General features: G+C 38.4%; 1 protein-coding gene across 4 annotated transcripts in view; it reads left to right on the top strand.

Moving 5' to 3' along the window:
* The first annotated feature begins 446 nt into the window (after nt 1–446).
* Nucleotides 447–24,839, top strand: part of DICER1 (dicer 1, ribonuclease III) — a 67,158-nt gene continuing 42,765 nt past the window's right edge. The window contains exons 1-7 of one of the 4 annotated variants that reach the window (XM_036841419.1): nt 447–569; nt 15,525–15,650; nt 18,477–18,540; nt 19,526–19,626; nt 20,893–21,024; nt 23,564–23,752; nt 24,401–24,563. In XM_036841419.1, coding sequence (XP_036697314.1) covers nt 23,609–23,752; nt 24,401–24,563 — 307 coding nt within the window. In that variant the 5' untranslated portion in view covers nt 447–569; nt 15,525–15,650; nt 18,477–18,540; ... (1 more) ...; nt 20,893–21,024; nt 23,564–23,608. The remainder of the gene's footprint in view (nt 570–15,524; nt 15,651–18,476; nt 18,541–19,525; nt 19,627–20,892; nt 21,025–23,563; nt 23,753–24,400; nt 24,564–24,839) is intronic. The other 3 variants (XM_036841418.1, XM_036841421.1, XM_036841420.1) reach the window with 3 other exon arrangements.

Here is a 24,839-nt window from a genome sequence, read left to right as displayed (position 1 = left end):
CGCAACCCCCGCGCGCGGGCCCGGGATGGTGGCGAAGGTGCCGAGCGACGGGCCGTGGAATGTCCGGATCCCGTCCCGGCTCTGGGCCGCAAACACCGCCTGGGCCTCCGCCGCTCGCGTCCACTGTCTCCCGGCTCCTGAGTGGCTGGGGGGCCGGGATTAACCTTTCACCGCCGCGCTCTGTCCAATCACAGGCTCGCTCTCATGCCGGCGCGGGGCGAGTGGAGCGTGGGGGCGCGGAGGGGGCGGTGCGGGCGCCCGTGGTATTCTCCAAGCCGCTGTGCGCCGTTGCCGCAGGCCGTGCGCGGGCTGCGGGCGAGCAGGGCGCTGCGCAGTCTCCGCAAGCGCCGGCGGGAGGGGTCGCGGCGGAGGCGCGGCGCAGCGCGGCGCAGGCTGCTTCAGGCCCAGGTGAATGGAGTAACCTGACAGCGGGGACGAGGCGACGGCGAGCGGGAGGAAATGGCGGCGGCGGTGGCGGCGCCAGGCGGCACCGGGAGGCCTGGGCTGTGACGCGCGCGCCGGAGCGGGGTCCGATGGTTCTCGAAGGCCCGCGGCGCCCCGTGCTGCAGGTGAGGCGGGCTCCCGCGGAGCCGCTTTGTGTCCGGGGCGGGGAGCGGCCCCGCCTGGCCCCGCGCCTGCCTGGGCTCCGAGGCCCGCGTGGGCGCCCGGCCCGGGGCCTGCGGTGGCGAGACTCGCGCGGGCAGATGGCGCGGCCTCGCCTGGGCCCGGGCGGCGCGGCCTGCGGGCCGGGCGTCCACGCCGCCGGGCTTTGCGCCTCCCCGACCCCAGCGCCCATCCTGAGTCGGTGCTTCCCAGGGACTTTGTGTGGTCGCCCTGGCACCGGACGGGGACGCGGGCGCCTCCGCTCCCGGAGTGGAGCGGGTCCTCGCAGCTCGCTCCCGGCCCGCGGAGAGCGGGGGTTTGACAGGTCCGGTTACGCACACGACGGTGGTACGGAGTCAGCCGCCGCGTCTCGGGAGCATCCTCGGGAGCCTGCTTGGTGGCGGTGGCCGCGCTGGGCCTCCTGGGTGGACACCTTCGAGGGGGCGGGAGGAAAGGAAGCCGGGCCGTCCGCGCTGGCAGGAAAGCGCGAGACTTCGGGGCGCGCCCGGCGAGGATTGTTCGTGTTTATTGGCAGGTGACCAGATCTGGGTCCCCAGGGATGGGTGGCCGAGGCCATCTTTAAGCCCCTCCTCTCCGGTGTTTTTGTGCCAGCACGCCTGGACTCTGCAAAGGAGGCTTTCTTGAGGGTTTTCAGTCTTTGGGGAAATCAGTGTATGTTTTAAGTTGGCACGGCAGATTTTTTGTAGATTTTCCAGAAAAGCTGAGCTGCCCCATGGCTTTGCCCGCAGTACAGAACTAACAGACCACTTAATGTATCTTTAATGGCCTGAAGATTTGCAAAGACTGAGATGAGTGGGGCTCCTTGCTGTAGAGTGTTTAGTCAGTGCTTTTGTGAAGAAAGTCATGCTTACGGGGACACGTTACTTACCCAGATGATAAGTCTATTGTTGTGACTATCACGGTTTAAAAAACATTCATCTGATTAAAGAATATTACTTTGAAGTCTTTGCTTCTTGACGTGCTTTGGTCTTTGACTTTTCTGAATCTTCACAATCCTGATTTTCAGTTGTCTTCGTGTTGCTTCTTTTTCAAATGCAGCACACTCAGTGAATGGAAAAGGGTACAAATTAGGAGTCACTCGGAAAATACTTTTTAAAAATGTGCTTCAATAAAAGGTTAACTCCATTGCAAATATAGTGGCGTAAACATTAAATTTTTGAAATAAAAATACCCATCTTAACCCAGAGCTCCAATAATTTATTAGAGGGTGGATGATGGTACAAGATGCTGATTGAGGCTGCTAGTGAATAGTAATTTTAGTGTTAATATCTTTGGGAACTAGGTTGCTGTAATCAGTTTATTTTGCAAAGTGTTGTCTTTAAAGCTAGCTAGTAGCTATCTGTGGCATATGTATATTATATGTAATATATGCTGTATATACTTACATATATAATTATTTCAAAATTTTATTTTAGGACATAGTTTATAAAACTTTAAAGATTAGAAACACTACAAAGATTGCTTTTAATATGATCTTTATGAACATTTAAATGGCAGTGTTGGTTAATGGATTTACTCAAGGCATCAAAACGCTGTTTTAAGAAAAGATGTGCACATTTAATTTGGGGAGAAAAGACCTTCTTTTCCTGTAGTTATTTTAATAAGGGCTTGTTTTACTTTTTATGCTGTCATCTCGTGATTAAAGGTTAAGTTCTGTCTACTGTATTATATAGCTGTGGCACCGTGTGTGTGTTGTAAAGTGAGGTGGTTTTGCCATTGCTGAATTTTACTGTCTTGATTTAGAAGACATTTTATTTTGATGTGGCTCATGATTCTTATTTGATAGTGATTTTGTGGTAGTATATAGTGGGTAGTACTTTTTGAGTGTAGTGCTGCCTTCAAAGAAGGATGACTTTTATGGCATTGAGAGATTTATTCCCTGCCACTGTCTGATGTGTGAGATGGCTTGTTTCGTTTGAGAAAATAGGTATTTCATCAACATTCTCTCCCTTGTGACCCTGACATCCTGTGGTCATTACTTGTGGCAAAGGAGAGAAGGGAAAACATTTATTCATAAGAACTTCCTCCTTACTGTGTGCCAAGATGTTTCAGGTGCTTTTATATGTGTTCTTACTTAATCCTCACTGTGACCCTGAGACAGACTTAGTATTGTCTTATTTTATGTGCAAGGAAGCTAAGACTCAGAGAGTTATGAATCTAGAAGTGGCAGAGCCAGGATTGAATCATGGTTTGATTTCAAAATCTTTGCATGTGGGCTGTCTTCCTTACGTTGCATTGCTGTTCCAAGTGGATTTTAGGGGAAAAACCTGTGTAACTTGCAGGTAAGTTTTTAGTTAATACTTGTTAAGTGAATGGAACTCTGTCTTAAATGTTCAGGTGACCTTTGGTTATCTGAATAATTAAGATTTTTTTACCTTTGTGGTGGTAAAATATAACAAAATGTACCACTTTAACCATTTTTAAGTGTACAGTTCTGTGGCATTAATTACGTTCACATTGTTTGCCTACCATCACCACCATACATCTCCAGAACTTTTTCATCTTTCTCAACTGAAACTCTGTACCCATTAAACACTAACTCCCCATTCCACCCTCCTCCCAGGCCCAGGCAACCACCATTCTGTTTTCTGTCGGTATGAATCTGCTACTCTTGGAACCTAATTGAAGCGGAATCATACAACATTTGTCCTTTTGTGACTGGCTTGTTTCACTTAGCATAGCATCTTCCAGATCCATCCATGTTGCAGCATGTGTCAATATCCTTCCTTTTTAAGGCTGAATACTGTTTCATTCTATATGCATGCACCACATTTTGCTTATCCATTAATCCCTTGATGGGCGCTTGGGTTGCTTGTACTTTTTTGGCCTTGTGAGTGATGTTGTTATGAACATAGTTATACAAATACTTGTTTGAGCCCCAGCTTCCGCTGCTTTGGGGTATACCCGGAAGTGGTCGGATTGTTTCTAGATCATCAGAACACTGGACTCAGAACTTACTGCAGTATTGAGTTTTCTCGGGGTTTTTCCAGGTGGTTATACTTCCCTACAAATAGGAACTTTTTGTTAATAGAAGACTTTAATCTTTTCGAGGCCCAGGATTTACTTGTTTCTATGATCTCGGTTCCTTCCAGCGTTTGGCAAGTAACTGAATTCATTCAGCTGACCCATCGTGGAGCCATGTTCTGCTCTGTTGGATGCCAGAGGAAGGTACTGGTCAGGTCCCTGTTTAACTTGTGTAAATAGTAAGTTGGAGCCAAGTGATTTATCCTTGTGCTCTGCATTTTGGACACTCAAGAGTTCAGCTCATTCTCAAAGCCCGATGGATGTATATGTTTTATTATTTGTCTCCTTTGAGAAAGGATTTGAGATGGTCTTATGATAGACAGATGTTTGAGAGGACAGTGAAAATAGTGGTGAAGGTTGAGGGGTAGAGTGTGGAGGGAATTAGATGAGAAGCTCTGCGCAAGGATAATTAGCGTCTGCATGTCACTAAAGTTTTTTTTTTTTTTTTTTTACTATTTTATTAGTCAAAGCAAAAGAGGAAACAGGACTAATTATAGTTGGTATTGATTAATGAAAGGAAGTATAGCAGTTAATCAGGAAAAGCAGACTTTTCTCTTGTATGATGAATAAGCATTTGAATTCTTATGTAAAATGACATTAACAATATATGGAGAAAACGTTTTACATTTTATAAATGATGGAGAAATATTTTTCACATGCCATTTTAGAGAAACTGGATAAAGGCCTCAGGCATAATGGAAAAGCTTTAGTAATGTAGGTATACATGTTCTGGTGATTTGATTCATTAGAGTTTAGTTAATTTCTCTTTCAGACGATGTCCGTCATATATCAGTTGTCTCATTCAGGCTTTTGACAGATGCCGAGTAATAATCCATTCACAATGTACTCTTTTCTGGATAGTATAGGCAGGCAGGATTTTCCAGATTCTGTCTGCCAAGTCTTTAGGAATGTGTGTTGGTCTAAAAAGTAGGATTGCTTGTATGGTGGTATAGCCTTATTTTTGAGGTCCAGCTGATGAAATTGAAATTTTCAGTCATGTAAGAAGGCCTTTGTTAAAATAAATTTTGAGTACAAAATGGCTTTCCTGTTTTCCTAGAATTGTCAGTGAACTGTTGGTTCTCCTTTAATATGCAAATTTGCTATACATTTTAAGTAGGTGGCTAAGAAGATGCCACAAGAAGACATCGTCTGAGGCTGTCAGTAAGACTTACTAGAAATAAGACACGAAAGACTTGAATTTTGGCCTTACTGTTCTGATTTTTGAAGCTCATAGTGACACTAAATGTGCTGTGTTAAGGTTCATGGAATGGTAAGGATTAGTAAGGGTAGAATAGAACGGTGCTGGCATGAAGAGCGTGCTCATATTTGTTGAGTGAATAAATTATTTTTATATTAGTTTTTAAAGGACTTAGAAGCTAACAGTTTTATGGAAAATAATATTGCTTGTATATTAAGGCTTTTAAAAAGATCATTACTATTCCGATTTTGGGCAAATCATGCTGCCTCATTCTTCATTAGTGACGACTTACTAGATACTTAGAGACATTGTGGATGGAGAGAAGTAAGAATTTCATAGAAGAAAATGGCTGTGAAATTGGGAGTTTTCCTGGTATTGTAGGCTTTCTCATTGCTGAAGCTGGCGAACCCTGATAGCTGTTGTGGTTGTTCTTTTTCAGGTGACAGCTCAATGTGTGCAATAAAGTAAGAATTTAGAAAACACATTTGGAAATTCTTTTTTGATTAGAATATGTCAGCAAACCAGTTCAGAATTTTAAAAATAATGTGCTTTAAGAACTCAGATAATGAGAGAAGGATCTCAGTTTAAGAACTGATCTTTGACATGATGTAGAAAGGTTCTTTGATTAAGGAGTTAGATCAGTAACCCTGTTTGAAGGGAAAGAGAAAGGCAGTAGACTTTGAGATATTTTGAGATTTTTTTTTGAGAGGGCGACTTTAACATAATGCTGAGCCCAGAGCTTCGCGTGGCCTCTCCTCTTGCCCATCCTGCTACGCTGCCATCACTCGTGGGTAGCTCTGATTAGCGGTATTTTAAGCTTTTTCCATTTTGCAGAATTAAATATTAGTATTTTATCAAAGCATTATAAGGATGTTTAAGAGCAAGTCTTTGGTGTCAGGGAGACCAGGGTTCAAATTCTGATTCCTCCAGTTTATAGCTGAGGAGCACAGGGTGTCTGGCACCCTTTCTGAGTCAGCTCCCTCATCTGAAATCCCGTCATAATAATAGTACCTACTTCTTGAGGTTGTGAGGAAAAATGAGTTTCTTAAACTCTTAACCCAGTTCTATCACATAATCACCATTTCATAAAATTTAGTTGATATTATTTTGCTTCAGATATGTACATTAGGGGAAATTTTGCTCTATTCTTTATGTGATTTGATAATATTGTGATTTCCCCCAGAATTAGGAATATTGAGATGTTATGCTTAGCTTTATAATGGAAGATGAAAAAGAAAAGAGGGCTTGAGTGCAATATTTCACAGACAAATATTCTATATGAGGATTGTCTGTATTGGATCAAATGGTTCAGCTACCTTAGTTGGGTCCCTGTAATAGTGACCAGGCATAATAGTGCCTTAAGTATTGCTAAATTTCCCTATATAACTATCATTCTTCTATTATGTATGAATAAATGCATCATCCTTGAATCTATATTTTGAAGCAGCATAAACTTTTTATATATATATATCATATGTACTTGATATAGTCCAGTGATTCTTATTCTTTGGAGACTCCTGATTTGACAAAAGATATGAATCTTATCCCCAGAAAAATGTGCATGTGCATATTCAGAATTTTATATACAGTTATAGGAGGTGCAGGGACCCCAGCTGAACCCCATCCATACATGCTGATGTAGGCTATATGAACACAAATAAAGACAAGTAATAGGTTAACCAAGGGTAAAAAAATTTCAGACAGTTGAAGCAGACATGATTGGTGGAACGAATGAACAGTGTAAAATAACGAGTGGTTAGGAAACCTGTGTTCTAGTTTGGCTTTGCTTCTAAATAACTAGATATGTTAAGGGCAGGTCACCCTGGCCTTTCTAGACTTAGTTTTGGTTTTCTCACTTTTAAAATGAGAACATTTGTAAGGCTCCAGGGTATCTTATAGTCGGTAATCTTTGAAGCACCTGTACAATTCAGGGACTTCTCCATTTCAAGCTGAATCTAAACTACATGTGAGACTTGGGAAAGAGAGGCTGCATTTACTGAGCATTGAGGTTTGTATGTAGTGACTATAAGAAAGTAGGTGATGGAATTGTGAGCTGTTCTGAGCAGGAAAGGTAAGGTGAAAACCATGGGAAGTAAGGCTTGGAAAGTAGGTCAAGTCGGATTGTGCCTTGAAAGGACGGCCAGATCTTTCAGAGACAGTTGAGTCTTTTCATCTTTTATCTCTGCATCTAGTACAGCTTAGTGAATGATTGTGAATGAATGAGAGTCTGATAGGAACTGTTTAAACTCTTGATCTGATCAATATGATGAAGAGCAAGTACCCCACTGAGAGGCCTCTGGTACTATTAAAGAGGAAAAAAGTGTTTGATAGGCACCTTCGTATTTTAATTTTAAAAGCTTATTATATTTTGTACGGGACTTCCCTGGCGTTTCAGTGGTTAAGATTATGCATTCCAGTGCAGGGGGTGCGGGTTCCATCCCTGGTCGGGGAGCTAAGATCCCACATGCCTCACGTCCAAAAGGCCAAAACATAAAACAGAAGCAATGTTGTAACAAATTCAATAAAGACTTTAAAAGTGGTCCACATTAAAAAAAAAAATCTTAAAAAAAAAAAGCGCTTATTATATTTTGTATATAACACTACCGGGATTACCTACCTTTTCCAAGGGTCTTGTATATTGTATAGCTAAACATTAAAAAGAAAAAAACCCCTAATTTTAAAATCTTTATTTGTACCTGTTACATATAATAAACTCAAGTAATTTATTTATCTTAGACCAAACATAATTTTGGTGTTCAGAGGAAAATGCAGAATTTTGTTGATTAAAAACATACGAACAAATAATAGAACAACCTATATTAGGCATTTAAATGTAGTGTGTACATTGTACTGGAGTTAAGGAAAGCTATAATTTCCAAATGCTATTAGTGCTTAAAAAGAGTAATTCTTTATTGCTTATATAATACATGGACTTTAGTTTCCAACCCTTCTTCAATAAAATATGTGAAATGAAGCATTGTCAAAGGGTGCTTTCTTTTGGGGATAATTTGTAAAAAAAAAGTTTTGTTGACATATGACAGAATTCTGAAGGAGAATATTTATTGTTATTATTTAAAATCAATCTTTGTACATCTCTAGCTTTTCTGTTGCTGAACATTAGGAGAATTCCGGGAAGTTTTTTTACATATGAATTGGGTCCATATTTTGGCCAGGAGTAGGGAAATAAATAATTTTCCTAAGGCCTCTTTAGCATGCACATGCTTATACATGTGGACATGCACGCATGCACCCACACATACATGTACACATGCAAAGCATACACTTATACATACATATATACATGTATGAAATCTGTGTCTTGCCTCAGCAGCAAATGCTCTGGCAAAATGCTTACCTGTGTTTTCTATATTGAGTGAAGAAAAAGTTACATGGTACATTGTAGTTTCTATAATATTCATTTATCTAGTTTATTTCACTATGTCTGAACCCCCTTTATAATAATCTGTCTTAAGGTAGCACTTAATTCATTTCACTAGAGAAAGAAGTCATTATGTAGTTTCTGTGTCAAGCAGTAAATCACTTTTAGTCTTCAGCTAAATGTAATAAAGGTACTGAAAAAAATGGTGAGATATATAGTCTGTTATGGTGTATTTATTGAGCACCTAGACTAGAAAGGCCAAGAGAAATATCCGTAGTCAGGGCTGATTTCAGTTGCTAAGGCTTTATAATTAAAGCAATATTTACTTATATGTGTTTATGCAGATTCAGTTAAAAGTAAAATATTCAGTGGGCATCTGTTAATCTTAAAATGGGTCCATTCTTTTTCAACCCCCTGAGGAGATCAAAAGGAACATATCCAGATACATATTTTGACCGGCAGATCAGTGTAAATAGACACTTCCTTTGAGACCATAGTGTTTTGTGTATTGTGGAAATAAAAATAGGAACCAGACAAAATTTTAAGCAGAATTCTACCTCTCCCATTCATTAGTCAAATGGCCTTGGGCAAGTTATTTCAAATCCCTTTAAAATGGAGATGACAACTTGTCTTAGTGTTGCTTTGTGGATTAAACCAGATAATAGAATATAAGTGCTCAATAAAGGTAAATTTTCTCCCTTTCCTTCTTTACTCTGGGAGCTTTTGATATTTCATACTTGCCATGGTATATGAAGAATTTTTACACATTGTATTAAGGATTGTTTACTTCTCTTTTAAAATAAACTTTAAGTGAAATCAGTTTCAATTGATATACAGGAAAGTACATATATCACGGGGGCACACAAAGTGAACGTACCGGTAACCAGTGCCCAGATCAAGGAACAGGTATGACCTGTGTTTTATAAGGTCTTCTCAGTGCCCCCTCCCAGGCACTTCCCTCTCTCCCCTCCAGCCCCCACCAAAAAGAGTAAACACCATTCTGACTTAATTACTTTTCCTTATTTTTAATTTTATGTAGTGAAATTATATGGTAAGGTTTTGTGTTTGGCTTTTTTACTTAATATTTTAAGTGTGTGAGATTCATTCTGTGTTGCATCACTGAGTTATAGCACTTAGTTATGTGATATGTCAGCATTTACTTATCTGTTATATTGTTGATGGAGATTTGGCTTGTTTTCAGCTTTGGCTATTATGAATAGTGCAGTTCTGAACATTCTCGTGCATGTCTTTTGGAGAATATTTGTACATATTTCAGTTGGGCATACACTTAGGAATGGAGTTACTGGGGGGTACATGTATATTCAGCTGTAGCAGACACTTCCAGTGTACAGTGCTGCCAGTAGTGTGTGAAAGTTCTCTAAGCTCCACGTTCTCCCCATCATTTGATGCTGTCTGTCTTCATTTTAGCTCTTCTGATGGGTGTGTGGTGGTAGCTCTTGGTGGTTTAATTTGCATTACTCTAATTGCTGATGAAGTTTATTGACCATTTTGGTATCCTGTGCTTTGAAGACCTTTGCCTGCTCTGTGTTTGCTTGTCTGCCTTTTTCTTATTGCTTTGTAGCAGTTGATTATATATCTCCTGTTCTGGCTTGGCTTTTCACTCTCTTAATCAGTTCACTTTCTAAACAGACGTTCTTAATTTTAACGTAGTCCAGCTTGTTAATTTCTTTCCTTATGATAAATTTTTGCTCACCCCAAGAACAGGAAAGTATTCTTCTATTTTTTTCTAATAACTTTATTTTACTTTATGCGTTTAGATATCCAGCTGGCATTGATTTTGTGTATGATGTGAGGCAGGAGTCAAGATACACTTTTTCCAAACAAAAACAAAAACAAAAACAAAAACACTTTTTCCACCTAGATACATAATTAGCCTAGCTTTTATTTGAAAAGACCATCTTTTTTCCCTACTGTGCTACAGTATTGTTTTTGCCATTAATTAAGTAACCTTATGGGTGTGGGTCTGTTTTTACATTCTGTTCTGTTGCATTGTCTGTTCTTGTGCCAGTACCCATGCTGTTTTAATAAACTGATTTTTATTTATTTATTTATTTATTTATTTATTTATTTATTTATTTATTTATTGGCTGTGTTGGGTCTTTGTTTCTGTGCGAGGGCTTTCTCTAGTTGCGGCAAGCGGGTCCACTCTTCATCGCGGTGCGCGGGCCTCTCACTATCGTGGCCTCTCTTGTTGCGGAGCACAGGCTCCAGACGCGCAGGCTCAGTAGTTGTGGCTCACGGGCCTAGTTGCTCTGCGGCATGTGGGATCTTCCCAGACCAGGGCTCGAACCCGTGTCCCCTGCATTAGCAGGCAGATTCTCAACCACTGCGCCACCAGGGAAGCCCCAAACTGATTGATTTTTGAATATTAAGCCATCTTTGCATTCCTGTGATAAACCATAGCTGTTCACGATGCATTATCCTTTGTATATATTTCTGAATTCAATTTGTTAATATTTTATTTAGTGTTTTTACGTTTTTTGTTTGAGAGACAGGTCTATAATTTTACTTTCCTGTACTGTACTCAGGTTTTGGTGTCAAGTTCATGCTGGTCGCATGTAAGGAGTTGGGAAGTATTCCTTCTTATTTCTGTCTTCCTGAAGAGTGTGTCTTTGAGATTGGGGTTATTCTTTAAATGTTTTGAAGAATTTACTAGTGAAGACATCTGGGCTTGGAGTAGTTCATAATCAGTTTTCAATTCAATTTCTTTAAAAGCTATAGCCTTCTTCACATTTTCTCTTTCTTAGATGTTAATTTTGGTAAATTGTATTTTTCAAGGAATTTGTCCGTATCATCCAAAGTATTCTCCAGAGTAAGATATAATTGATATTAAAACATAACCAGATAAAACTTTGCTCTATGTGGAAAAAATTACAACTTTTTAAGAGTGATTTAATGATTTAATATTAAAAAAAATACTCTTTGTTGTGGTGTATGGAAGAATAGAAGTGTTTAATGTCACTGAAATTAGGTTTTTTATGTCCTTAGAATTTAGGCACAAGTATGATTTATATGGACAAATTTAGTTCCCTGAAAACTAACAGAGTTAGTTTCATGAAAATGATATTCAAAAGCTGTTGGTATGTGACATCTGTAATTAGATTGGAAGCTAAATTTTTAATCTTTGGCCAAAGTTCACTCTGGATAAATTTGACTAATGAATTATAATTTAACATATTCTTTGTTGGTCTTGGAAGGATTGTTTCTAAGTGATAGTAAACAAAAATAAGTAGTTAAGGTATGAAACAGTAGTATTTTAAAAACTTTCCGGGAGGTGGGGGGCAATCAGTATTCAAATGGCCTCTACCTAAGAGTTGCCTATTAGTGGTGAGACTTGTCTGCCTTTCTTCCATTTATTCAGATAGATCCTGCTTGTGCCTGGTACTCGGATTGGTTCTGGATATATGGATTATATATATTACATTACTGTCTTTTAACTGATATTGTTAACTTTGTGAAAATGTGACACTGGAGCTGAGACTTGAAGATCGAGGAGCAGATGGCCAGGGGATGGTGTGTGCGAAGGCTCTGGGGTAGGAAAGAGCTTGGTGGAGGGCCTAAGGCCCTGTGACTAGTGGGAGACGGGGGAGTTACCCAGCCCCAGTCAGGGGAAGGGAGAGGCAGGGTCACACACAGGAAGGATTTTAGATTTTATCCTAAGTGCAAGGGGAATTCATTGAAGGTTTTGAGCTGTCTTGCTGTCCTGGTTTGATTCATCACGTTCCTCGTACCCTGAGTCACCTGGAGCTTTACGCTCCGTGAGTACTCTACTTTTGATTTTAATCCCTTTGTTTTTTTTCTGGGACTGATGCTTGTCGGTAGTCCTTGGCAAGAGGTGGAGTTTGGCAAATGACAGCTACTTCTTCTGCTCTTAGTGTTGGATACTGTGTCTCTCAGTCACATTGTCTATTTGCCATTCAGACAGTTTACTTATTGAGTAGGCCCCTTAGAGGTTCCAGACTTTATCTTTGCAATCATGTGTAAGCAGATATATATGGGGTATCCTGGTGGCTTTGCTCATGTTCAGACAATGTAGGATTAAAAGCACTAGCCTGCAGGATACGGTAGCCGCCAGTTTTGTCCTTTGGTCCAATGTGGGTACTTGCCTGTTTTTTTAAAGAGGACTCTAAAAATTCTGGAAGGTGGGACCAGTTACAGTTTTGGTTCTTGCTCTTCTTCCCATTCTCAGTAGTCCCAGAATTTGTGAACCATGTAGCATACTCTTAATTGACCCTCAAGGAGAGGCTCTGAGAGTCTTTTTGAGCATGGTTCCCGCAGTCTCTCACCTCTTCTCCCCAATATGTGCAATTCCTTTTTCCACAACAAACATCTTACCTATTTTTTTTTAGTGATTTGCGTAGTTGACTTAAGCTAATGAGTTAAATGTATGTGTTGTGGATTATGTAGGGGAGAAAGAGGAGCCAAGGGGCTGCCCTCTGTGTAGGTCCCATTATAGAAATGAGGCTGCGAGTGAGAGGTGATGAGGTCATTTGCCCGCAGTCTTAGAGCTAACGGTTCATTCACCACTCTGACTTTGGAGCCTCCTTCCTTTCCTCTCTTATCTGGATTCTTTCTATACTATATGTATATTGGGTTTAATCGTAACATAATTGAGTGAAATAAGAGTTGTTACCTTAGGAGACTGCGTTTATGTTGATGCTGCTTCTCTTTCTTGAAGCATCTCTGGAATTCCTGTAAGAATGGTTGTGTGAGGGGGTGTTTTTTTAATTGTATTTCGCAGTAGCAGATCTTCATCTTTCTTCTTAGATTAATTGAATTTTCGGAATTTTTGGAGAAGTTCCTTTGAGAGGCAAGTGCGGACCTCCTAGTGGAAATGTGCCGTAGGCAGTCGGGGATAGTGCGTTGGAGCTAGAGGTGGGGTGACCAGCCCTCTTGGCTCTTCTGTGGTTGGACTGGGCGGGTGGGTGGTTCCTGGGACAAGGGATTTCAGTGCAGCAACAGGGACAGCTCCAACCAAACCTGTATTCATAGAGGCAACGATCGTAACCAGGAAAAGGAATGTCCCCTGTGAAGGAAAGAGTAAAGTTCAGGAGTCTCTTACTTTGTTGTGTTCAGATGTTCTTGTCTATGGGCCTTGATAGAGAGTCATTCTTAGGCTGAGATTAAGTACGTGACAACCCTTGGTGTATGCTGAGACTAAAAAGGCCCACAGGACGAGATTCTAATCCCTTTAGAGCTGTGTATAAGGCCCTTTATGGTCTCGCCCCTGCTTGTCCTACCACTTTCGTGGTCTTGCTGTTCTCCTGTGGGACACGGCGCTGCAGCACACAGCTTGTAACCCCCTCAACTCGACTTGCCTGGTTTCTGTTTAAATGCTGCTTCACATGCTGTCTCCTCGTCCCCATGAGGTCCTTTGTTATCTTCTCCCTAACCAGTGCTATTACTACACATTCTTCAAAACTGAGCTCAAGTTCTCACATTCTCCAGAATACAAGTTTGCATTAGGGATGTCTTGCTTAATAAATACATGTTGAATGAATGAACAGATAATTTAAGGGGCAGGAGGTGCGATGAGAGTTTTTTAAGTGGGGAAAACCACTTTAAATATCACTTTTTGTACTACTCATCTGTGGAAGCTGTGGTACACTCGTCGTGGAGTTACAGGGAGAGCAGAGAGCATGAGTGGTTGCACGTGTCTGTGGTGTCGGCTCTGCCTCTCACCCGGAACTTTGATATGTTTGCTACCTGACTCAGCATTGGCTAAGCGTCCATCCATAATCATCGTACGTTTCTTAGGCTCATTTTGTCTCAGAACTGACCTCTCTTTAGTAGTGAAATGTTCGCATTGTAGCATCTTAAAGCAGCTTGACATAGAGAACTGTGGGCCCTTTTCCCTCATGGATGTTTCTTATGTGTTGTGAAAGGTAGAATTGGGTAACATTCTAGCACTTGTTGAACAATATTTTTGAGTGAAGTACAGAAACTTGGAATCAAACATTAACCTTAAAACTCACCTTGAAAGCTAGTGATGTATTAAATATTTACCTTTCTGAAAACAGAATTGCAAAGTGAGGGTCATTATAGGTAACTTGAAGGGCAGGGGCGGGTATCTGTGCCATTTTGATGTGGTGGAATGTTGTCTTTTTAAGAAGCATTCCAAGTAAGTGGGCCATTGGCTGGCAGCCTAGAGTTACTTTCTATATGGAGATTTGGGTGGATGGAATTTGTTAAAATGGTATTTGACCTGTATTCAACTTCAATTTTGGACAAATCTCATTTTAGGCATAATTACATTGAAATGTAAATATAATATGTTTATGTTACAGATTTTAGAGAAATGCAGAAATTTGTTTGGTTCATAGAGTAGTGCAGGAAAAGAAGGCTGGTGAATTTGTGGTTTAAGTTATAGAAACTGGGGTAAATTTTACCACATTCAGTGGCTTAAGAAGGGAGTTTTTTCCCCCAATACTTAAGACAGAGTCACATATCTTTATTGTCTTCATCCTCAGTTTAAGAGTGTGTTTAATTCTGAAAGTAATAAAGTGTTCAAATTGTAGGGGATTTTAAAATGCAGAAAAGTTTTAAGGAGAAAGAAATTACTTATGGTAGTAATCCCAGCCTCAATTTTGGGTGGAATTTTCTTTCCCTCCATTCCTCCCTTCCTCCCTTTCTTCTTTTCTTTAGTTTTTAACTTGAGGACACAATCAGATCTTGCTGTAAATAAAAGAGTTTTCATTGAATCCCATAACATAAGCATTTTTGTTTATTATAAACTGTCATCATTTTAATAGTTCAGTTGAACTGTAGTTCATATAAAGTGAGCCATCCATGTTTTACCAAACCATTCCCTCATTCATTGTTAGACATTTAGAGTTTTTTGGGGAGGTGGGAGGGACATTTTTTGCTATTATAAATGGTAATGCTGAAGGGTGCATATCTGAATGTAGTTTGTGTTAATGTTGTAAGCTAGATTTATATGCAAGGATTTCTAATTAATAATGACAGATATGACAAAAGTGAAAATGGAAATGTTTCTCTTGTGCTGTGTATTTAACTACCTAAGACTAAAAATTCCAGTGTTTAAATTCTTGAAATTATTATCCCTTTTCTCTTTGGTCTGTCACTCTTTGGTTTGACCTTAGTCTTTTCATAATCTATATTCACCAAATAATAGTTGATAAATCCTTGAAATATTTATTTTATGTACAATGGGTATTTTGGATATTTCTTATCTTTTTGTTTTCTCTTTTCTTGCATTTTATATTTTCAAAACTTGTCTGATGATGATGATGATGACGACGACGGTTACTTGCCCAGCTGTGTACCATTTCATTGCCTAAGAAACAGTTCAGTCATGTTTGCAGTGATGTCTGGGGAGCCAAACAGAAGTAGCACGTAGTATTTTTTGGTTTTTGCTTTTGAAGAGAACTAGTGGACACAAAGGTGTTTAATTTTATTTTACATTATATACCATGTTTTGTGATTTAAATTTGTTTGATTTTCATTGTACTGTAAATTCATAATGACTAGGTAGTTTGGAGTTTGTGGTTTTTCAGGTTCATCTGATTAAAAATACTGTATAAAATCTTGTATAGTACTTTAACTTTGTATGAGAATACTTTTTTTATATTGAATCTTAGGATTGATACAACATTTTAGGTTCTTTAAGGAGTTCCTTAAAGTCTTAAGAATTGTATGACAACAGTGGTTGTAGATAGAGATGGTAGTGTGGTTTCTTTAAAACTACCGTATATTGAACGTTTTCTGTGCAAGCACTTTTGCTCTACCAAGGTTAATATGCGTTTAATTACTTAATCCTCGTAATAGGTGCTCTATTTTATAGGCAAGGAAACAACCTTAGAGAGAGGTAGTGGAGTCTGATAAACCTTGGTCTTCCTGACACTGGACTCTGCTAGCATTCAGATTATTTTAAATGAAAGATACTTAAAAGGAAAGAAAGAGAAAGAAAAGACTGCTTTCTCCATCCCCAGTGGCCTTACCCAGTGTCCCTCCCACATCAGAGGGCCTCGGTGAGGAGGGAATGACTATATTCCAAAGTATTAAGAGGTGAGAGCAACGGCTTGACTTAGGAATTAACTTAGAACAGCCGCCTCTCTTTCTCCTCTAACTTTAATTTAGAAAAGGGAGGTTGGTGGGAGTTATTTGTAAATACCTTGGATCCTTCTTGTGTGCAGATTCCTTTTTAGGAACAGGAGGGGGTGTTTGCGCACTTAAGCTCTGTCTTCATTTTTAAAACTGCTCTCTCCAGTGCAGTTGAGCAGTATATTTTAGGATTTCTCTACTGTTTTAAGTTTCAAGAAGTGGATTTTGTTATTTGGCGTGAATACTTTTTGAGAATTGGACTTTTTTTTTTTTAAAGATAATGTTGGGGAAATATAATTAAAAACAAAATCTCCTCCCAACCCAGAAAATCTCTCCAAAAAAGTAGAAGGGAAGGAAGAATTTTATTGAGTCAGCATTAAACCAGAATGTGATGTGTGTCTCAGGCTATCCACTAAAGAGATGGCAAAGACAGAAATCTTATTCTTTTGTATAGCTAAGTGGTTACAACACTTTACACCCATGTTTTCAAGATAAAATTGCTAATTTTCTCATATCTTTATGACTGGTGGTAGGTTTTGCAATTTGGAGTCAGTTGCCAAATTAGGCCATCCTAGGAAACTGGGAGATTGGGCATTATCTTTCTTGGTGATGACATATCTTAAGGAAACATTCCTGAGAAGTGAGACTGGCTAGAGGCTTATTTGGCTTTTATAAAGATTCAAGTACAGCAGAAAAGGACAGAAAAAGAAGTTCTGAAAAAAAAAAAAAGGAGGGGAAGGAGTCTCTTTCCTTTATTTTCAAGCGGGAGAATTGAACCGCTTATTTTTAATTTGCCCTCACGTCAGCAACCTGTATTATAAACCTGTTATTTTATATCCATAGCCAAGGATGTTCTTAGCATTTAGGCTTTGGTTGGAGTTAAAATTAATGTCTTGGATCTCCATAGCGTATTTGTTACTGTATTAGAGACTAAAAGTTCTTCAGACGTTTTTTAGTTTTATCTGTTAGCTTCCAGGAGTATTTTTGAAAGTGTTTTAATGTCACAATATTGATGTTGTGTGGGTGTGTTCTTTTGTTCACTATGGAACTTGATGGTAGTTGCGCATTTTGGGCTTCATGGGAGTAGGAATGAAATCTGGACAGTAATATTTGTAAAGTTAGTAGTATCAGAATCTGTGACACATAATACAATGAATGAGTTGGAAGTTTTCTGTTACCAATTTTGAAAATATGCACGAGGAAGCTCTAGATGCCTTTAGACTTCAGACTAGGAGGGTTAGCTGTCTGTTGTTACAAGCCTTTGAAAGAGTACAGCCACATACGGGATTTAGATGCTAATTAGGTTAAGTTTGTTGGTTTATACTAGAACTTGACTGAGCATCTGGTATGTGGCATGTCTTTTTCAGAGTTATCTTAAAGGGACCTATCAAACATGAGTTTTCATGTATGTAATTTAAATCGTAGTCATCAATTAAAATTAGAAAACTTGACCTGTTGGCTCCGTAGTATGAACATAAGTTGTCATTGTACTTGGCATGTTAACTTTCTAATTTATCTCTATACAGAATTGTCTAGGGAAGTAAGTTGGATAACTCAACAATAATTTTGTAATAGTGGAGTTGCATTAAATTTTAAAGGATTATCAGCTTATTATTTTGGCTATGGTGTTTCTAGAAAAGAGGTGAATATGAATTGGACAGATGTCGAGTGTGACACATCAGGCCAAGTTGGTGTATTGCATTTGCATCATACTAGGTGGCAGTACAGAATGGAATTAAAAGTCAAAGCATGAGGTAGTTTTTGAAAACACGAACTTACTCATTAGGAGAGTAAAGGGTTATAAGTTCATGTAAAGCATGATACTGACTTACTGTAGTCTTTTAGTATTTTTAAAGCCAGATTTTACTGGGGGGAAAATGTAATTTACTTCCAGGAATTCTCCTTATATCTAATTGGATTGTACTAACAACTTTTAAAAATTCCCAATTGTAATAGAACATAATAAATACTAATTTTTAAAGGGCAGCCCTTTCATACATATACTGTTTTCTTGATTCCCAATAGATAAATACAAAAATTGTTTTTATCAGAGATCTTATTCTGATAAGATAAATATCAGAAAATTTTGTCAAGTAGGAAATTTCTTAAAGCTGTTTTTTAAAAATGAGTTGTATGTTCTAAAATATTCTCTCTGATTGCTTTTAGGTTACCTAGGGTATGAATTAATACAGACTTGGAAACTGAAAGAACTTAGAATCAGCATTTTGAGGTAAATATGTACATACCAAAGTAGTGTTAAGGTTTCCCCATTCTGCTTTGTTAACTTATTAGCAAAACCAATTTGTGTATGAAATGAGAAAGTTTAACCTCCACGCACGCACTATAGACTAGACTAGACTAGACACAAATAAGTGAAAAGAAACCACTGCCAATTTGTTTTTCCTGAGCTTGTGGTAGTAGAGGCATTGCAGTTAAGGAGCATAAATGAAATCCGGTATCAAATCTAAAAAAAGCAACATTTGTTGATTAAATCAAGCTTTTCATCTCAAGTACTTTACGCTTCCTTACTTTTTGACTTATAATTTTGATTTTGATTTATAATCTCTTAGGATTATTTAGGACCTCCCCTAAATTTAAATTTCTCCACAGTATTGACATTGTTGAACTGTTTTCTTAAATTTTTATTCATAAATGAATTTTATAAAAGAGTTTATCGTTAAATTGTTCTTTGAGTTTGTATTTTTAATTTCCTTTGAGAAATTGAAATTGCTGATAGATTTCATACTTGTAGTGAAAACTTACTGCCAGGTGATTTGGATTACTCAGCCAAGTACCTCTTCTGGTGATCTTCTTTACTTCTTTTGTATATATGAATTTAGGAAATAACACATCTCTATCCTTTTATTTATTTATTTTTTCCATTTCCCTAATCACTATCTTTAGAATTTATGTACTTTGTTTGATTTCCTTGTATTCATTTTTAAATCTTTCCTCTAACTTTTCTCAAGGCAGCCCACGCCCACCCCAGTCTCTGGGAATTAGGCATGCTATTGTTATAGCTCATTCTCTTGTTCTTTGTTTTAGAATAAGACTTAGTATCCTAAAATAACCCAAATGTCTTTTGTTTAAATTTTAATACAAAGTAATGGCCTTTTATTCAGCTTTTCATATCCATAAGGCTTTCTTGTAGATGCGTTTATATTTAGTTTAAGTACAGGAGTCTTAAACTTGGCTATTTTTGCATTTATTTTTAGAGCAGAAGCTTGGGTATGCTGTGATTTTCCAATAAACTGCTATCACAATGTCAAAATGCAGTTCAGACAACAGCAACACAGAGATCTCAAACATTAAGACGGTAAATCTGGGCTTTATCATATGTGGAAAGAGGAAGAGAGTTTTTATTCATGTGTTTTGCTAAGTTATTTCTAAATGAATCATACGAAAGCTATGAAACAACCTCACTGCTTTCATGAGTGTTAATTGTTTGACCAGAAATTTGAAATCTGTGATTGGAAAATAGTCATGTGGATTACTCTGTTGGCTCTGCTGAAGCAGTTAACCTTAGTCAGTTAATCTGTGAAACTATAGAACTTTCACTTACCAGCAGGGATTCAGAGCTTTTCATTAAGACCAAGTTAAGAAAAAAAAAAATCTATTTAAACATGCCAAAGAAAGTAAAAATTGGCAAAATTATAGGTTTTTCAGTTTTCATATTATTGGATTACTTGTTGAGTTTTTAATGTTGGATTTGCTTTCTTCAAATAGATAGTGTATCGCTGGGGCCAGTCACTGTGTACAAAGTGAATGAAAATTAATTTAAATATTGTGACCTTCTGGAAATGTAATGGGGAGGGTTCAATTGCCGTCCTCCATTTCCCTGCAAATTTTCTCTCTTGTATCCACCCTTCAGGGTGAGTAGGAGTGGGGCGGGTATGGATTTCCAAACCAAATACTGTAGAAATATCTTTTGAACTATGATTTTGTTCTGTATGGTATTGTGTGGACATTCATGAATCTCTGATTCAGTTCATCAGATATTTATTTAAATGTACATGTGGTACATTATACCAGGAAATTTAAGAGCTGCAAAGAATGAGACACACATCTTGTTCTCGTGGAGCATGTTTGCCAGTGTGCCAGTAAAAGAATAAGTCGTGTATGTATGTGTCTCTGTGAATATATGCAATGTGATATAAGTTATGAAAGGCAAATAGAAACTGTTTGAAGGTTTTTACGTCACGCACGTGGACAATATTTGCATTTTACAAACCTGTATTTTTTGTTTGCCATGTCTGGGGTGTGATTTGGTTCGGTAGGTGGTAGAAATATGTGTGAGACATACAGCTCTTGTACTCAAGGAGATCCTAGTCTAATGGGTCGTATTTATTTATTTACTTTTTAAAACTCTTTATTTGGAAGTAATTAATTTCAACCTGACAGAAAATAAGATTAGGACGAAGAATATGTGCTTTACCTATTTTGCCCCATTTGCTTTATCAGTTGCAGCCATTCTCTCTCTGTATATCTGCGTGTAGTTTCTTCTTCTGAACCACTTGAGAATAAGTTGCATACGTCATGACCCTTTTACTCCTGAATATTTCACTGTCTATTTGTCAAGAAGAAGGAAGCTCCCCTACATAGTCATGGTGCGGTTATCAACTCAGTGAACGTAACGTTGCTGTATCTACAGCCTTATCAGTGGACTCTGTAATGGTCTTTATGGCATTGCTGTCAGGAAAGGATCCAGTCTGAGGTCAGTTACTGCGTTTAGTTGTCATGTCTCTAGAGTCTTCTTTAATCGGGAACACTTTCATAGTTTTTCTTTGTACTGATACTGATAATTTTGAAGAATATAGTTCCCCCTTAAGAAAACAGAACAACAACAACAAAAAAAGGAACGTTCTTCTATTTTTTTAGACTATTCTAAAAATAGACTTTATTTTTAAACTACTTTATATAGTCTATAATGAAGTTTTAACTAAGTGTTTAAATATTTATAGAGTATTTTTTTAGACTTCATTTTTTAGACTGTTCTAAAAATAGAACATTCATTTACTTTTTAGACTATTTTCTGGCACTGTCATTATTATGAATGTTGTCTACGTGAAAAGAAATGATGACAGTGGTAAGAAGGAGGGTTCCCGCTGTACTTGGTTTCTGGAGGTGGAAGAAGTGTGTTTGGGGATTTACATTGCTGCCCTCTTTTCTCCTTTTAAAATTTCCATCCACCACCAGGATTTAGGCTCCTTTCCTGATCCCTTCCTCCATGTCTTTGTTTGGTCTTGGATTAACATTTGGGTTGGGTGAAAAGTGAGGTGTCAGGCTTAACAATGGTAAGTCATCCTACCAGTAAGCAGCCTGGAGTAATGAAGGAGAAGAAGTACAGTTGTCCTTCAGTACCCACGGGAATCGGTTCCAGGTCCCCTGCAGATGCCAAAATCCATGGAGGCTCACGTCCCTTGCATAGTACAGTTGGCCCTCCGTATCTTTGGATTCATCCAACCAACGATAGATTCGACCTGCGGGTGTGGAGCCCGCGGATAAGGAGGCCGTAGAGCTATCCCAAGAACGGTAGGCAGGTGGGAAGTGCCTGCAAATCTCTTGGGCCTTCAGCGTGACCTTCTGGATCTTAGGAAGTTAGGTAAAACAGCCTTCCGCTTCAGGTTCTCTGCAGCGGTGTTAAGAAGCTTGAATGATCAACCTGAGGGTGTTTATCCTGTGGGCCTGTAGAATTGAGAGAAGTGAATGCTGAGTGTAAAAGGGGTAAAAGGAAAGGCTGTTGGGACTTTGATTCAGTAGAGAGTGAGTACATTATTTCTCATGAAAGACATAGTTCTGCTTGACCCAGGCAAAATAATGACTTGATAGTTTTTCATAATGTACTCTGGAATGCTGTGCTTGCCATCTTCCTCTGAGAGGGATAATGAGAATGGTTTTGCTGTCTGGTCCACGGACACGCCTGCCTTGCTGAGGTCCTTGGCCCTGCAGCCATTTGCCCCTGTACCATTTACTTGAGATCCTACTTGTATTAGCAGGATGTTGAATTCTCGTCAACTGAATTGAGCTCTGAAATCAGAATTTGGTATTATACCTATGCATAAAAGAGACTACTCTTGAGACTTCTTGTTGGATTAGCTGCAACAATTTAAGTCACTGTGTTGTACAATGGTTATAAATTTAACATGTCAAGAGATTCAGAGTTTTTGTTGTCAAGGAACAAAGAGTGGGGATTCTTTCTTTCCAGTGTCATAGAGTAATAACAATGAACACTGCAAAGCAGTACAAGAGAAAATTCTTACTTGCCTTGTAGAAGGGAGAAAATTCCCTTCTACAAGGCAAGTAAATTCTGCTGGTGATGGACTTTCACGTAGAGATTTGAAACCCTAACCCTCTATCTGCAGGTTAGGAATTTTAAAAAGACTGAATTATTATTTTCTCATTTTACATAATCATTTTTATCTTTGGGGAAGAATATATGCAATATAGAAGAGTGCTTAGATACCATGAAATAACTTTTATTTCACAGAATGGTGTTGCCTTGTTTTAATTTATCTAGGATATGAACAATTTTAAAGATACATATGTAAATAGTTGATCAGCTGTGCAGTTGTGATAGGTTGTCAATTGAGAAGAATGACCTTCTGTGTTTATGGTCCTTTGATAAAATGACCAGATGTTGGCAGGCGTTTCAATCCTTCCTGGGTGCAGGCGCAGTGCGAAGTGCCTTCCATACAGTTTTCTCATTATTTTATCAATAGTAGCATCTTAGAATTTACAAAGAATGTTTGAAATGTGTTTACGTATGTATTTACATGTTTTGTATATATACACATGTATTTTAAAGGACATCAATACTGTACATATTTTCTCTTAAAGATACATTATGGACACAGTTCTATGTCAGTAAATACAGATCTGTATTATCTTATGGATTTATAGTATTCTATTTTAAGACTAGACCATAATTTACTTAGCTAATTTTTGATTAATTCATTTTAAGGTTATTTCTTGTTCTTAAGTAATATTGCAGCAGTAAATATTCATGTGTTTACCTCTTTGTGCAGCTGCCTAATTCTTTTAGACAGGTTTCTAGGTGTAGAATTGCTGGGTTGGCGAGTACAGAATGCTTGACTTTTAAAACGATCCTCTTAGATCACGAAAAAGCTAAAACAATTATGAAGAGTTTGAAAAGGCCCATAGGAATGATATTCTGATGTTTCTCTTGTTTCCGTGCTTTCTTTTGTTTTTAACCCTGCATGGTTGTGTAATGGTATTCTTTTTCCCTTTTGTAGTAAGCTGTGCTAGAACAAAAATGCAATGAAAGAAACACTGGATGAATGAAAAGCCCTGCTTTGCAACCCCTCAGCATGGCAGGCCTGCAGCTCATGACCCCTGCTTCCTCACCAATGGGTCCTTTCTTTGGACTGCCATGGCAACAAGAAGCAATTCATGATAACATTTATACGCCAAGAAAATATCAGGTACTAATGAGAACACTAATACTGGAGCATTTTCACTAAAATGGAATAAATTAGCATATAGTTGACACAACTTATATAAAACTCCTTTACCTTTTCAAGCTTTCCTCTTCTGATTAATTTTCTCATTCCAGATACTTTTTTTCTTAATAGTCCTTTTCTTTTCTAACATCTGCTGGGTAATTGATTTATTTGATAGTTTCATTGGTGAAATTTCTTTTTCTTTTTTTTTTTTCCCTGTGAAAACCTCACTGTTCCTTAGTATCTATTTGGGTGTGTCTGTCCTCATGATCTGGGTAGGAATTGAGATTGGTTTGAACAACCTTGGACTGGAAGAAGAACCATGGTTATAGTCATTTCAGTTCATATTGTTCTAGAGAAGTTTTCTGTCCCTGTGAAAATAATTCTGAAAGAAATTGTAAATGCCATTTAGGCACATTTACGCAGCACAGCTATGTGTAACCGGTATTTTAATGCCTCTGATTATTATTCTTATATAAAGATGTAGAACGTATGCTTTTTGAAGGGGCAGATTTGTTGGAGGAAGATTTTAGAAAACTGAAATTTTCTGAATTAAAACAAATCCAATTTTCTAAATTCTGTACTTAGGTAAGAAGTGTATATAATCTTTTTTTCCCACTGTATTTCTAGGTTGAACTGCTTGAAGCAGCTCTGGATCATAATACCATAGTCTGTTTAAACACTGGCTCAGGGAAGACGTTTATTGCAGTACTACTCACTAAAGAGCTGTCCTATCAGATCAGGGGAGACTTCAACAGAAATGGCAAAAGGACGGTGTTCTTGGTCAACTCTGGTAATAAAAAATTATTTTATCAAATTGTGTGGAGGAAAATTGGATGAGATTTTATGGTTAAGCAGATTTTTTCTGTGGGTATTAAGTTAAACTCTTGAAAGTATAGAGAGGTTGATGAATAATGTGTTTGTTGAAGCAGAAATATCATTCTGTCTTATTTCTTAACTTTATAGTATTTCTCTTAAATGTTAGTCATCTTACTTCATAGGTGTTAAACTTCAGCTTTTTTCTAAAACGTAATTGCGTTTAATTCTGATTCTGCATTTCTTTTGAAGG

This window comes from Balaenoptera musculus, chromosome 2 (assembly GCF_009873245.2).
Source record: "Balaenoptera musculus isolate JJ_BM4_2016_0621 chromosome 2, mBalMus1.pri.v3, whole genome shotgun sequence".
Lineage (NCBI taxonomy): Eukaryota > Metazoa > Chordata > Mammalia > Artiodactyla > Balaenopteridae > Balaenoptera > Balaenoptera musculus.
The sequence above is the reverse complement of the archived record's forward strand: the minus strand, read 5'-3'. Positions and strand labels throughout refer to the sequence as shown.